The sequence below is a fragment of the Pavona decussata genome, unplaced genomic scaffold (assembly GCF_977016875.1).
Source record: "Pavona decussata unplaced genomic scaffold, jaPavDecu1.1 SCAFFOLD_28, whole genome shotgun sequence".
NCBI lineage: Eukaryota > Metazoa > Cnidaria > Anthozoa > Scleractinia > Agariciidae > Pavona > Pavona decussata.
In genome coordinates this window covers 2,040,838-2,053,974 of record NW_028145451.1, presented here as the reverse complement: position 1 = coordinate 2,053,974, position 13,137 = coordinate 2,040,838, and the positions used below count along the sequence as shown (strand labels likewise).

Sequence of the window (13,137 nt, the reverse complement as noted above, 5' to 3'; positions counted from 1 at the left end):
ATATACTTGATGTTATATTGAGTTGAGACTGACGTCATCAGTCCTATCATTTAGATATTTTACACATTTTTCAAACTTAAATATCTCCGGAACCAATGCAGATATTTAGAAACGGAAAACGGCGTTTTTAATCTTTCCTACAATTCTATGTGATAAACCTTAAAATTCAAGGGGTAAAAATTTGATCATGGTAGCACTTTAAACTTAAACTTGACTTTGTTTTAATCTACGAGGAATCATTGCGCTTTAATACCAGTAGATTAAAAATTAATTTTCACTTGTATTTTCAACGTCTTCGCAAATTGCCCTCGTCGTGCAATTCGGGAAACTTTTAAAATGCGCTTGAAAATTAATCCTTAATTCTACTCGGCCTCTGATGCGAATACATATACTATCTGTTATGCAGGTGAGCAAGGTATCCTCTTAGGGACGGTGCCTACTAATACCGAAGTATTTTTGCACGGTTTATGACTATTCGGGAAAAGCAGATCTTAGTAATGGCTATTGGGATTCAAATAGAAAATTGGGGGTAACCACGCATTTTTAAAAGATAATTAAGCAACAATTATTCTGAAAAGCAGTAAAATACAAAGGAAAGCATGGCGTTTTTTTTTTCCAAATTGAAGCTTTATTATCTCTGAAAAATGCATGGTTACCCCTAATTTTCCTTTTGGATACCAAAAGCACTTGCTAAATTCTGCTTTCCTCGAAAAGTCTTAAACCGCGCAAAAATATCCTTGTATTAGTAACCACCACCCGTAGGAAACCCGAGTATCACGAGATGAGCAGAACGTATGCGCAGTAACAATAGTAGGCACCAGCTGGTGCCAGTTTCCTCGCGCGGAGACTACGAGTCTCGGCGACATAAAGGTTGCTTTGCCTCTAAAGGACGAGTTCAATCCGTAAAAATCTCGCGACAGCAAAACAATGCAGGCAGAGTTTAGACTTCGTGCACCAAAATTGATGGTCACTTGACACCTAACAATAACACTGTTTCCTATCATTAACATTGCAGAAATAACGATGTCGAAGGGTAACAGGTCATTATTACCAGCGCGATGTTGATTGGGCTGTTTCATGTGACCAGAGCGCGAGTCGCAGTGGAGGTGGCTTGATAGTCGTAACATTGAAAGTTGCTTCCCCGTTTTAGTTCGCGATAATATATCGAAGCTAAAGATTCCAAAATACAAAGCTGATTACAGAAACTGGGCCACATCTACATTTTGCACTCGTTTGGCCACCGTGTTGCACCATGTTGCATGAAGTTGAACAAAGTTTGATTTCCATCAAACATCGTCTCAGCATGATCGAACATTTCTTCTGTTCTCTGGTGTAAACAACAATGTTGCATTCGTTTGGCCACCGTGTTCAACATTGTTGAACGCACGCATGCCCACTAAGCTGACTTTACCGGGTAGCTGAATCCACGGCGATGATTTATTGGGCACTTCAAATCTTACTTATTTCCGTCCCAGGCCCTTGAGTCTGGCAACCTCGTACAACACGGTGCAACATCGTCCAACAATAGTCAAAACTGGTTTTCAAACGTCATCCTATACCTTTCCCTCCAAAATAACAATTCAGTGTCGATTGTCGACTACATGAAATAAATAGTTCGCACTTTGCTAAACATTTCCCTGCGCTTTAAGTTTAGACTTCATGTAATTTCTCTTGTTTGGTACAATCAATCATCAAGAGCGGAGCGCAAGACGTCAGTGGCGTTGGTTTTGACCCGTTGCTGACCTCTGATTGGTTAATTTAAATTTCAGACGCACGGACCGTATGGCATGCGCAGGACGTTGTCTTTGCGTGACTTCCCATGGAAGTGGTAAGACGGTCAGTAAAGTGTTTTCGTTTCCCTGCTACTGTTTTTCCATTTTCTCGACTTCTGACAGCTTAACCCAATAACATTTTATCAAGCGAACGTTCGATTCTCAACGTATGCTTGAAATAATTCACTAAAACGTGTTGCTTGTCAGTGTGGCGTATTTTTGGCTACAGACATTATTATTCTTAAAAACGTGCTTTCACTTTGTGCCGCATTAAGCTTGCATCGTTTAATAACGCGAAAAATGCTCTAGTTTCCTTTCACCGCTTGTCTTTGAAATATTTTCTGCACTATCTTTAAAACAGCCGTCAGTAGCTCACGAATTCGCCAACAAAACAACATAGGATTCAGAGAGGAATTTAAAAACAAAATAGTGTTTGCAAAAGTCCAAGCATATTTCCATTTGTGAGGATAAGCACTTTTAAGAATTAGTGAAACAAACTTCGGCATGTAACAAAGAAGTACGAAAATATAAAAAACAAACGTGTTCATGGCAGTTCTTTTCAATCGAGTTAAGTTTAAATTGCTGCCAGCGTTGGAAGAGAGTTGAATTTCCTGTTGTTGATAATGAATCTGAAGCTGATGTCGACGAACAATTTGATAAATTCTGATGTAGGAAAATGTAGAAATTAAAACGCACACACCAACACCAGCGGCCGTGACAAGATAAGACACTGAGGAATACCAAAAGTAGAGGCTTGAAATAAGTGCGTTTGTGAGCCAAATCAACACTAACGCGTACACAGCACGAGGAATTGTTACCAAGGCGGGATATCGCATGTGATAGTGGAGCGCCATAAATCTATCCACACTGATAACTGACAGAATACAGAGGGAAACCCCACATGAAAAAAACGCCGTCACATGGCCCAGATCAGGTAGCAAAGAAGTTCTTAGAGTTGTATTCATTTCATTCGCAATAAACAGTGGTTGAGCAATTAAACCAACAAGAAGGTCTGACATGGCAAGACCTGCAAGGTAAATGAAGGAAGGTGAACGAAGCGATGGAGTTCGTAATATTGCGGCAAATACCAACGAGTTACCAATGATGGATGTTAGCATCAAAGGCACATTGAGGACAGAGTTTGCGATGAAAATGGTTTTAGGACGGGAAGCACTGCTTTCTTCGAGAAACTTGTCAAAATTGGATTCCTTTTCCTCAAAAGCCATTGTTTGTTATATTCACACCCCCTGCTATAAACTTATACACACGTTCTACTAATTTGTTATAAGCAATAATGAATTAAGGCCTGTAGTTCAATTTCATGGTAAAACAAACATGCTTGTTATCGTAAAATATATTGCCTAGCTTTACCTTAATGAATTTAGTCCTATTTTTATTTTATGAACGTAGGAGCGTAGGAGCGTAGGTTAAAAATAACTTCTTTTTGGTTCAAGCTTTCCTCCGCGCTTGTAGACATTTTGCGTAAAACGGAGCACTTGCGAATCCTGTATACGCTAAAAGATTCAAAGTCGCAATTCTTACTTACCTCTGCAAACAGTAATAACAACCTTTCCTGGTTTTAAATTAGTAAATAGTGTCGTTTCTTTGTTCCATTGTGAAAACCCAAAAATGAGTGGTTCTAGTATTCTGACAATGTGACAATGAATCCCAAATCTTTGTCAACAATTAACATATGAAATATTTTGCCAATTAATTCAGTATTTTCTAGATAAAAAGTACTCATGTTTTCTACCCAAGAAGTGTACTGTTTCCTTTAAAAAGAGAAAGATTTCAAAAGTTCGCCGGTGATACGATATTCCAGAGCGAACAGACAAAATTCAATTTCATCAACCACTTTAAGAGCGCTGAGCGTTGGCAGGTTAATTATCTTCTGCTCGCCGTCCTCTATAGAACCTCGTATATATATTTCACTCTCGAGAGATTTCGGTTTAGCTTTTCTCGTTTTTAAAGTTAACATTACACTTCAACTCTTTCCTTTGCACGAAGAATTTTGTTCTACCCTAAACCAACCCTTAAAATGTGATGAATGGCTTTTCTTTAATTCACAATGTCTTCTCGTACATTACTGATGTCCGGTCCCCTGACTTATTTGATTCATGACGTCACGGTGTCAACACTCAGAGAAAACCTGAGCGGTGTACGATGGAGATCATTAACGACTTTACAACAACTTTTTTCTTTTGAATAAAACTTGATTCTTTACTGACGCAACAACTTTTTTCTTTTGAATAAAACTTGATTCTTTACTGACGCAAATTGATTCTTTTAAAATTAAACGTAAATTGATTCCTGGAAAGATATAATAAAAGACTAGTCAACTTTGGGAAGAAAAAGAAGGGACTTTTTTGTTTTATGAAGTAAAACCTGCCTGTGTCATTTTCTAGAATAATACATCTGATTCTCATTCATTCACAAGGCTGGAAACCATCACATTTACTTCATATACCACACGTTCGACATTTAAATCCTAGCAGTATGCAGGATGTTTCTCCCATGAACCTAGTTAAATGGCCCTAGCTCCCACGAGTCTCCTGTAGCTCAGTGGTAGCCTGGAGAGCATCCGAACTAGTAATCGGAAGGTCTTAGGTTCGACTCCTGATAGGAGCACTCGGATTTCTTTTCTCCGACTATGCCTGTGTCACTTTCTGGAATAATACATCATTCTCAACTGTTTTGTTAGTTGCAATCCACCTTACAGAAAAAGATGGCGACTGATACATTTACCCATAATTCTTAGCGAACGAAAACCTTAAAACGGTCATAACAACGCTTAGTACACACAATGTTGTTAGTACAGGGACGAATTTAGCAAACAATATGCCTTTCTATTTGCCTAGGTATTGGCTGTGGGCTGTGTGAGACTCGCAAGGTATTGTGGTAAAATGCACAAGCGCCATCCTTTTCCGTACGATGGATTACATGTAAAACTGGTACAAATATCAGTCTTCAACAAAATTTTAAGTTATATATCAGTTAAAGTTTAAACAGTTTTCCAGTTGCCTGACTCTTACAGACTCCCCATCAATAGCACTGTTTGTTTTTTCCTCAAAGGAATCGCCTTAACTGCTTCGCCTCCAATGCTTTTGGCTCGTATTAACTAACTTTGTGAATCGACTATCGACACTAATGTAAACGTTTTTAATCGACTCTCAGCCTAAGAAATGTTCTTAATACGTTCTTAAAATTTTGGTTAACCTCAGCCTCGACGTTCTGATAAAAAAGGTTCTTATAAAAAAGATAGAGTGTACACAGACAATATTATGCTTATACAACCACTCTAGTCTCATAATGTTTGATTTATTGACTAAAGTATGACTTCAAACTAATGCTATCCGACGTTTCCATGATACTAGTACTGCATCATTGTCAAGGCAAAGTGACTGAAGATTTTCAGTAAACCTCTACTCATACGAAGTATAACTTTACATCACGTTTTCCCCGGAAGAAATATTTTCTTAATTACTTGGTAACGGCGAAGATTAAAATCTGGGTGGGGTTGCTTAGTGACAAGTCTTTAAATTTTAAATTTCCCTTGAGTATAGTCAGGCGTTGAAAAGGCTCTCATATGGCTAAAATGATTAGCAAAACAATAGCTAACAAGCGTAAGGATTGGATTCGCGTTTTTTCTGATCTGCAGTTTGTCACGTACAGCGTATCGTACACTGGTCGTAAATTTTGAGCTTCCAAGATGAACGGGTTTGTCCTTAGCATTTTACTCCTTGTTGCTCTTCCTTGTGGTAAGTACCTTAGAAATAGTGTTCGTTGTACCTAATCAACAGAACGAGAATTGGTTACACAGCGAAATATGCCACGAGAGCGCGATTTATACCTACAGTTCAAGATGCAACTTGTTTCAAAGAATATGCAGAAAAAATTTCCAGCTTTCACAAGATTCTAGCTTAACCCACAGCGAAGCAATGCCAGGATAATCAATCACTCTACGGCTAAACTATCGAGCCATCAGTTGATATTAACAGCGAGCAGCAACAACCTGTCCAGTGACATATCTTGTTGCTTCGAGTCGAACCTAACCAATTTGAATTGTTGGGAATACATAGCTGGCATGGGATTAGGTGCTTTGGATTTTCAGGTGAAATCTGAGTTTTTCCTTTTCACTGTAGTTGAAGGCTGCTTTTTCTTCATACTTGTGGGGGTGACAAAGGTAGAAATAAGAAAATTCATCAGCTGATATTATACGCAAAGTCTGTAAAGACAACATCAAAATATAAAATCAGAGAATCCAAATGAAACATGGCAGATTTTAATGTATTTCAGAAGACGGATTCATTGATTCACGTTGATTTCAATCCGTTTGAACCGATCGCCTTACTTTTCACACAAAGCTCGTTCCTGGCCGAAATGAACGTTGATTGTTGTTTGCAAACAATTAACAAAGCGTGATACCAAAAATGTTTAAGTTATCCAAAGGTAAATACTATATTCTTGAAGTAGTGCATGTATATCAGCATACAACAATTTTCTTTATTCCACGCGGTTTTGTCACTCAGATGTATAATTTGTTGTATCTTTTTACAGTAAAATATTTTAAGCGGGAAACGTCGTATGCTAATATTCCCCTGTTGAATCTTTACAAATCTTTGTTAAAACACTCTTTATAATTAAAAAGCCGCTTACCCTAATTGTCCCCGACTGTATAAAGAATTTGACGGCGGAATAAAGCGTTTACCGAATGCGATTACAAGGCTTTCCAGATATAAATATCCCTCTGAAAGCGACTCCAAGATATGAAAAGTTCATTGGCAACTGGTTTGAGCTGATTGTCTTAATTTTCCCACAAAGCTCGTTCCTGGCCGAAATGAACGTTGATTGTTGTTTGCTAACAATTAACAAAGTATATGAAAAATTTATTTACTGGTTTACTGGTTTACTGTTTAAGTTATCCAAAAGTAGTGCATGCACGTTAGCATATACAACAAATTTTCTTTATTCAACGCGGTTTTTTCACTCAGATATATTTTTTTTGGATCTCAGTGTACAGTAAAATATCTTAAGCGTGAAGCGTCATATGCTAATATCCCCCTGTTGAATCTTTACAAATCTTTGTTAAAACACTCTTTATAGTTTAAAGGCCGCTTATCCTAATTGGCCCTGACTGTAAAGAATTTGACGGCGGAATAAAGCGTTTACCGAATGCGTTTACAAGGCTTTCCAGATATAAATATCCTTAAAGTTACTCCAAGATATGAAAAGTTCATTGGCAACTGGCTTTAAAGGCATTTCTGCATCTAAAATTTGGAATATTTACAAAGGTGTAAAGGCTCTATTATTCAAGTTGTGAAAAAAAAATTAGTTTGCTGTGAGAAATATTTTAATTTCGGGATTTTTTTTCTTATCTTGGTGAGTAATAAAGAACGTGATATTGTTGATCAAACGATATAAAAGCCCATTTTAAGCGTTTGTTTTGTCTTGGCAATCGCTTCGAACGGAACTGCATTTGTAAGGCAAGAGTTTTTGGCCTGAACGGTCAATTATAGAAAATCAAGATACTGGTTTACTTGTACAACTTAATTGGAGAAACTTAGTTTAGTTGTTGCCTTAATTCTCGGCCTTACAAGTGTTAGAACATTCTATTAAGTTGTAAGCCGATTTGAAAAAACACATTGGGTTTCAAATAAACAATTGAATCGTAAAGTTGTTTTCTTAGGCCATACAAATATTTCAAAGTTTTTCTGGTATTACAAAGTCATTTCATTACAGGCGACGCGAATTAGCCATGCAAGCATTTTAAAGTTTCTCTGGTATTACAAAGTCCACGAACATGCCACGCGAATTACCTACTTTCAGTTTCAGCCGATATATAATTTCGATTCTTTATCAGTACAATCATTACTCATTTGATCAAAACATATAGATTATAAGTGTGTCGAGAATTGGTCACCAAAGATAAAATAGCGTGATCTTTTAAGACATTCTCGCAACTAGTACCGCAAGAAATATATTGAGTACTGTAAAGAGAATCTCCCTCCAGATACTGCGGCTTAAAAGGCTAATCAGTCTGAAGGCTGCGTTCCTCGCTAACGCAAACTGGCTACTGCTAGCTATTCTCATGAGCCTTTCTAGAATATTCATTGCGATGTACACCGCTTGAAGTCGAACAATGGTTCAAACAAAAGCCTTTTGTTGCTGTGTGATCCTGTGTAACTCCGGCTTATCAGAAATGTTTCATGATCAGATCCTGCAGACCAAGTGTACATGAGGAGAATGACAAAAATTATTGGTTTATTTCTTTAAATGTTTTTTTTTTGTTTGTTTTTGTTTTGGTAACTTTATTGTTTAGGCCTTTTTGAACAATGGTGATCGAAGAACGTATGGAAGCCTTGAACTTGCTGCCATTCTCTTGGTCCTCCAAGAAAATGGTTGACAAAACTTGACAAAGGAAATAAAATAGCAAGAAATAAAAGCTACCAGTCCAATTTTAAATTACATTTCAATTTCCTTGTTTAAAATAAATCACAGTTAGTGCGTTGCAGTGCAGTCGAATAGCGTCCGCTAGCTTAGAAAGGCATGATTCAAGTTTTCAAATGCAGTGCGGACAATAAAATTATATAAGTATGAGGCTTTTTAGTTACTTAACGAGCGACGCCTATTTAACATGTAAATTGGAGGCTAACGAAGCATCAGCTCACACCAAAAGATACTGAACAGAGAACTTCTTTAAGAAAGCATACAACAATGAAAACCAATGTTAAAAAATAGATTTCAAAGGCACCGTCTTAATTAGTACCAGAGTAAGAGAGTAAGAGACAAACCCAGCTGCTTTTCTTTGACCGTTATTTAAGTGCATTTTATTGTTGAATATTCCCGTTGTTTTGAAATGAGTTCGATTACGTTTGCGGGAAGGAATGTTTGGTTTCGATAAAACCGACCTAATTTGGTCACCGTATAAAAGAGATTCGAGTCCTGACGTTTGGAACGCTAGAACTTCGTTAGAGCGAATCATCGGATTCACTCTGGTGAAGGGGTTAACGCTCAAAACATCAGCACTCGAATCTCTTCACGGTGGCCAATTTACCTTATCAACTCTTTCGATAAGACCAAACATTCATTTCTACTCCCCACCGACACAGCACCACATTTTCATTAGAAACTACCTCCCCCCCTCCCCCCACCCCCTCCCCGCAACCTGTTTTGAAAGGTTTTGTTGACTGGCACATTGCCCGGTGCCCGGGGCGCAATGTCTCAGGAACGGTGTGAAGAATATCGACTACACGGCGTTAGCTAAAATTCCACTCCACTCCTTGCAGTGTATGCAATATAGAGTTAAACTGAATGGTGTATCCAACCCTGATACAACTCTCTTTTTTATGATTTTATATTTACTTTTTTTTGTTCGGCAACCACGCGTAAGTCCTTGTTCTTAGTCATATTTTTTCTCAGAAATGCCTGCGATATTCTGACATATATGCCGTTCCCACACCATAATGATATTTCTTAACTGTGTCAGCCCAGGCTAAATGGTGTAACTGTCGGAAAAAATCAAAGATTACTACACCATTCCCGCAAGTGACTTTTCAACTTTACAATCGACTGCTAGCTGTCCCTTTATCTGGTTAGTCGATTTCGCAAGGCCGCGAGCACAAAACAACGAGGGTGAGACTGGGCTCGTTTGCTCCAGTTTTTTCGCGCGCCCCCGCCTATGCTTACAAAAGCCCCAGTACGCCTCTAAAACCAAATTTCTTATATTTATTTAGCATTAGGAATACAGTGTTACAAATGTACCCCCGAGATCAGCATCAGCGGCGTTAAAGGCTGCGATCAAGCCCTCTCCAATACCACGGACCTCGCCAACTGCACGAAAGTTGGATTGGGCGTGTCTTATGACGCCTGTGTGACAACTGTGATCGAACTTAAAGTTGGTGGCAAAACGATGTCAGCTTACACGATGGCATGTGGGGTAAAGGTAGGTTAAGAGGGTTATAAGTGGTGCAGGGGTCCATAAGTCCTTTCTACAAAAAAAAAGAAAGGTCCACTTCGCGTTGATCTTTCACTCTCACTCAATCAACCTCAAGTGAATCAGAGGAAAGTGGCTGTTTCTTTTGCATCTATAAATGAAATCCAAAATTGTGACCATACAAATGGAAGCTACTTCTCTTTAAAGTATCAAAACTCACCTGACATTGCTGGACTGTGTATGGTGGTGTTAATTTTAAGTCGTCGGGAGAGTTCCCGGAACTCTCCCGACGACTTAAAATTAACACCACCATGAAAGTGTTGCTATTGAACGGCCTCTATTTTACCCATTCTTTCCTTCTATGAGTTTATGTTTTCCTATTAATCCTAGCCTTCCACGCAGTCGTTTTTAGGGGACTCGTATTACCTCCTCCCCACAAGTCCCCTGAAAACGACTGCGTGGGAGGCTAATTTAATCCCTGGTAAGATGTTTTTTCATCAGCCACCGAGCCAGGGGATTGGTGAAACTGTCAGCCAGTCAGTCAGTCAGTCATTCATTCATTCAATCATTCATTCAACCAGCCATTCAGTCGTTGAGTCAGTCTGTCGGTCGAGAATGTCATCAAGTCGTCAGCTGACCGTTCAGAGTCAACCGAACATGCTGGACATGCAGGCAGCCGACTAATTCAGTCAGCTGATCAGCAGGAAGTTCAGTAAGTCACCCAGGTAGTCGGTCGGTCAGTCAGTCAGTCAGTCAGTCAGTCAGTCAGTCAGTCAGTCAGTCAGTCAGTCGGTCAGTGAGCAGGTTATCTGGCCATTTGTTTAGCTATTCACTCACTACTTAATATCAGTCAAGTCAGTCGACCAGTCTTGTAGTCAGTGTGTTATCCGGTCACTCAGGCAGTCAGCGAGTTACCCGGCCGGTTTTTCATTTAGGTAGGCAGACAGGCGGACAGCCAAGCCAGTAGCTTAATCAATAAGTTGGTCGGTCAGTCAATCAATCATCGACTCAGTTTTTATTTAGCCACCATTTTGTGGAATAAGACAATAACGTTTAGCACCACACGTCTCTTTACAGAAAGCCTGCTCCAAACTTGAAACTGATACCTGTGGTAAGAAATATCCTGGAATCAAAGTTACCAAGTGTGGCGTGGCCTGCTGTGACACACCCATGTGCAACACACGTGATATAGTCAAACCCAAGCCAGTCGTCACCACCAGCCTTAGTACTACCCAGAGCGCCTCCATTGTGTTTAGCGGAATCATGCTTGTTTTGGGATTTGTTTTTTCCGCTTAATTAAAGATGGAAATGAAGCAGTTTCTCAGTTCAGTCTTTGATCATCGAGTCAATAAGACTGTCATGGGATACAAGTTTCTCTATTAAATTTAATAGTGTTGGTTTTAATTTCGGTTTTGTGAATGTTACAAAGGCAAGTCACAATGTTTTAAAATGTAAACTTGTCTTGATAGGTTTTTTCTCTAAAACATGAACTTAGAAAGTTCACAACAAGTGAGGAAGTTGCTTTTTCGATTAGCGTGGTTTACTACTATTTTCTATTCCTGTTGCAGTATAATATATGCTACCTTTTTGGAAAAAACTGTTGTCAATGATAATTTTTTTCAAACAAATCTGTGATAGAATTGCCAAAGACATAAATACCCTACGAACCTGAGACAGCTGTTCCAAGAGATATGATTTTTCCCAAAATATAGGGTATTTGAACAATTGTGTTATCCTTAGATAAGTGATTTGTTCAATAGTCACGGATAGACTCAACGAAATCTTGAAGGCTCAGCCTGGTGTGACGCCCGATTCTCCTGATCATGACCTTTTAGATTAAAGCACGTTACTTTTTATAACCGTTCATATAAAGGCATTTATTTTTTTTCGGTAACACGCGGCACTATAATGGCATTATGGGAGTTATAGAACGTGAGCACATTATTTCCGAACATTCTAGGGCAACTTGATGGTTTTTCAAAAAATCTCCTCAAGTCAAGGGGATCGATCAAGAGGGGAAAATTTTTGAAATTTTTAGGTCACGCTTCCATGCAAACTGATATTTTACCGAGATATTCTGTTAGTGTCCCTAATAATTAGCCCTTTTATATTACACTTGCCTCTTTTTCTCTCAGTTTCTTTAGTTTTTGATATCCTCCTCAAGTCAAGGGGATCGATCAAGAGGCGAAAATTTTTGAAATTTCTAGGTCACGCTTCCATGCAAACTGTTATTTTACCGAGATATTCTGTTACTGCCTCTAATAATTAGCCCTTTTGTATTACACTTGCCTCTTTTTCTCTCAGTTTCTTCAGAAGATGATTAAAATGAATACCCCGGCGAGTTTCAGTCCAGGGCACAGATTCACGAACTCCTGCTAAGTTGCTATTGTTTCTTAACACACGCCCATTCTTGGAATAACAACAGGCTATTGTTACTGTTAATTAAATTCATGGATCTAGTGACTATTCTGAGTGGTTTCTTTTTTTTTTTGGCCAGAATTTTGTTAATTTTTATGCTGCTTTAAGTACGGTGCCTACTAATACCGAAGTATTTTTGCGCGGTTTATGACTATGCGGGAGAGGCAGATTATAGCAAGTGCTATTGGAATCCAAAAAGAAAATTGGGGGTAACCACGCATTTTTTAGAGATAATTAAGCAACAATAGACCCATTCGGCTAACGCAATGTTGTAACCAATTCAAATCCTTTAGGCATAAAATGTTTTGTTCTAAGGATTTTCCTATCATTTAAATGTGAATGCTACATTATAATGCAAATGCAATAAACAAAGAATCTTAACCCCGGGGATCTGAAATTGGGTACAACATTGCGTCAGCCGAATGGGTCTATTATTCTAAAAAGCTGTAAAATATAAAGCAATGTATGGCGTTTTTTTTCCAAATTGAAGTTTTATTATCTCTGAAAAATACATGGTTACCCCAAATTTTTTTTTTGGATGCCAAGAACACTTGCCGAGTTCTGCTTTCCCCGAACCAGTTTTAAAACGTGCAAAAACATCTCTGTATTAGTAAGCACCACCCATCGGAAACCCGAGTATCTCAAGATACGCAGAACGTATGCGCAAGTAACAAAAGTAGGCACCGTCCTTAATGTGAAGCAGCATAATTTGCGGCGTATTTAAGTGTGTGATTGTTCAGAAACAATACTTAGAATACATCGTAACTAAGGAGGGATTCATGAACCTGGGCCTTGGAGATCAAATCATGAACAAAAGACAGAACATTTGAACCAATCTCAGACCTGAAAGGTTCACATGTTCACATGCTACACGGCGGCACATACCGGCTAATGTACAGCATTACCCCACCTCCTCTACGTTTCCTTGCATTGAATACGTTGGTGACTGATGCAAAGCACCTCAGATGTCACATGACATTTTACAATAGAACTGTTAGCCACCACCACAAGCAT

At 38.7% G+C, this 13,137-nt stretch overlaps 1 protein-coding gene across 1 annotated transcript; it reads left to right on the top strand.

Moving 5' to 3' along the window:
• Positions 1–5,433: 5,433 nt before the first annotated feature.
• Positions 5,434–11,686, top strand: LOC146485064 (uncharacterized). Its single transcript, XM_085103761.1, has 3 exons — positions 5,434–5,530; positions 9,506–9,714; positions 10,783–11,686. The coding sequence occupies exons 1-3, from the start codon at positions 5,482–5,484 to the stop codon at positions 10,999–11,001; spliced, it is 477 nt and encodes a 158-aa protein (XP_084959887.1). The 5' UTR covers positions 5,434–5,481; the 3' UTR covers positions 11,002–11,686.
• The last annotated feature ends 1,451 nt before the right edge of the window (positions 11,687–13,137 follow it).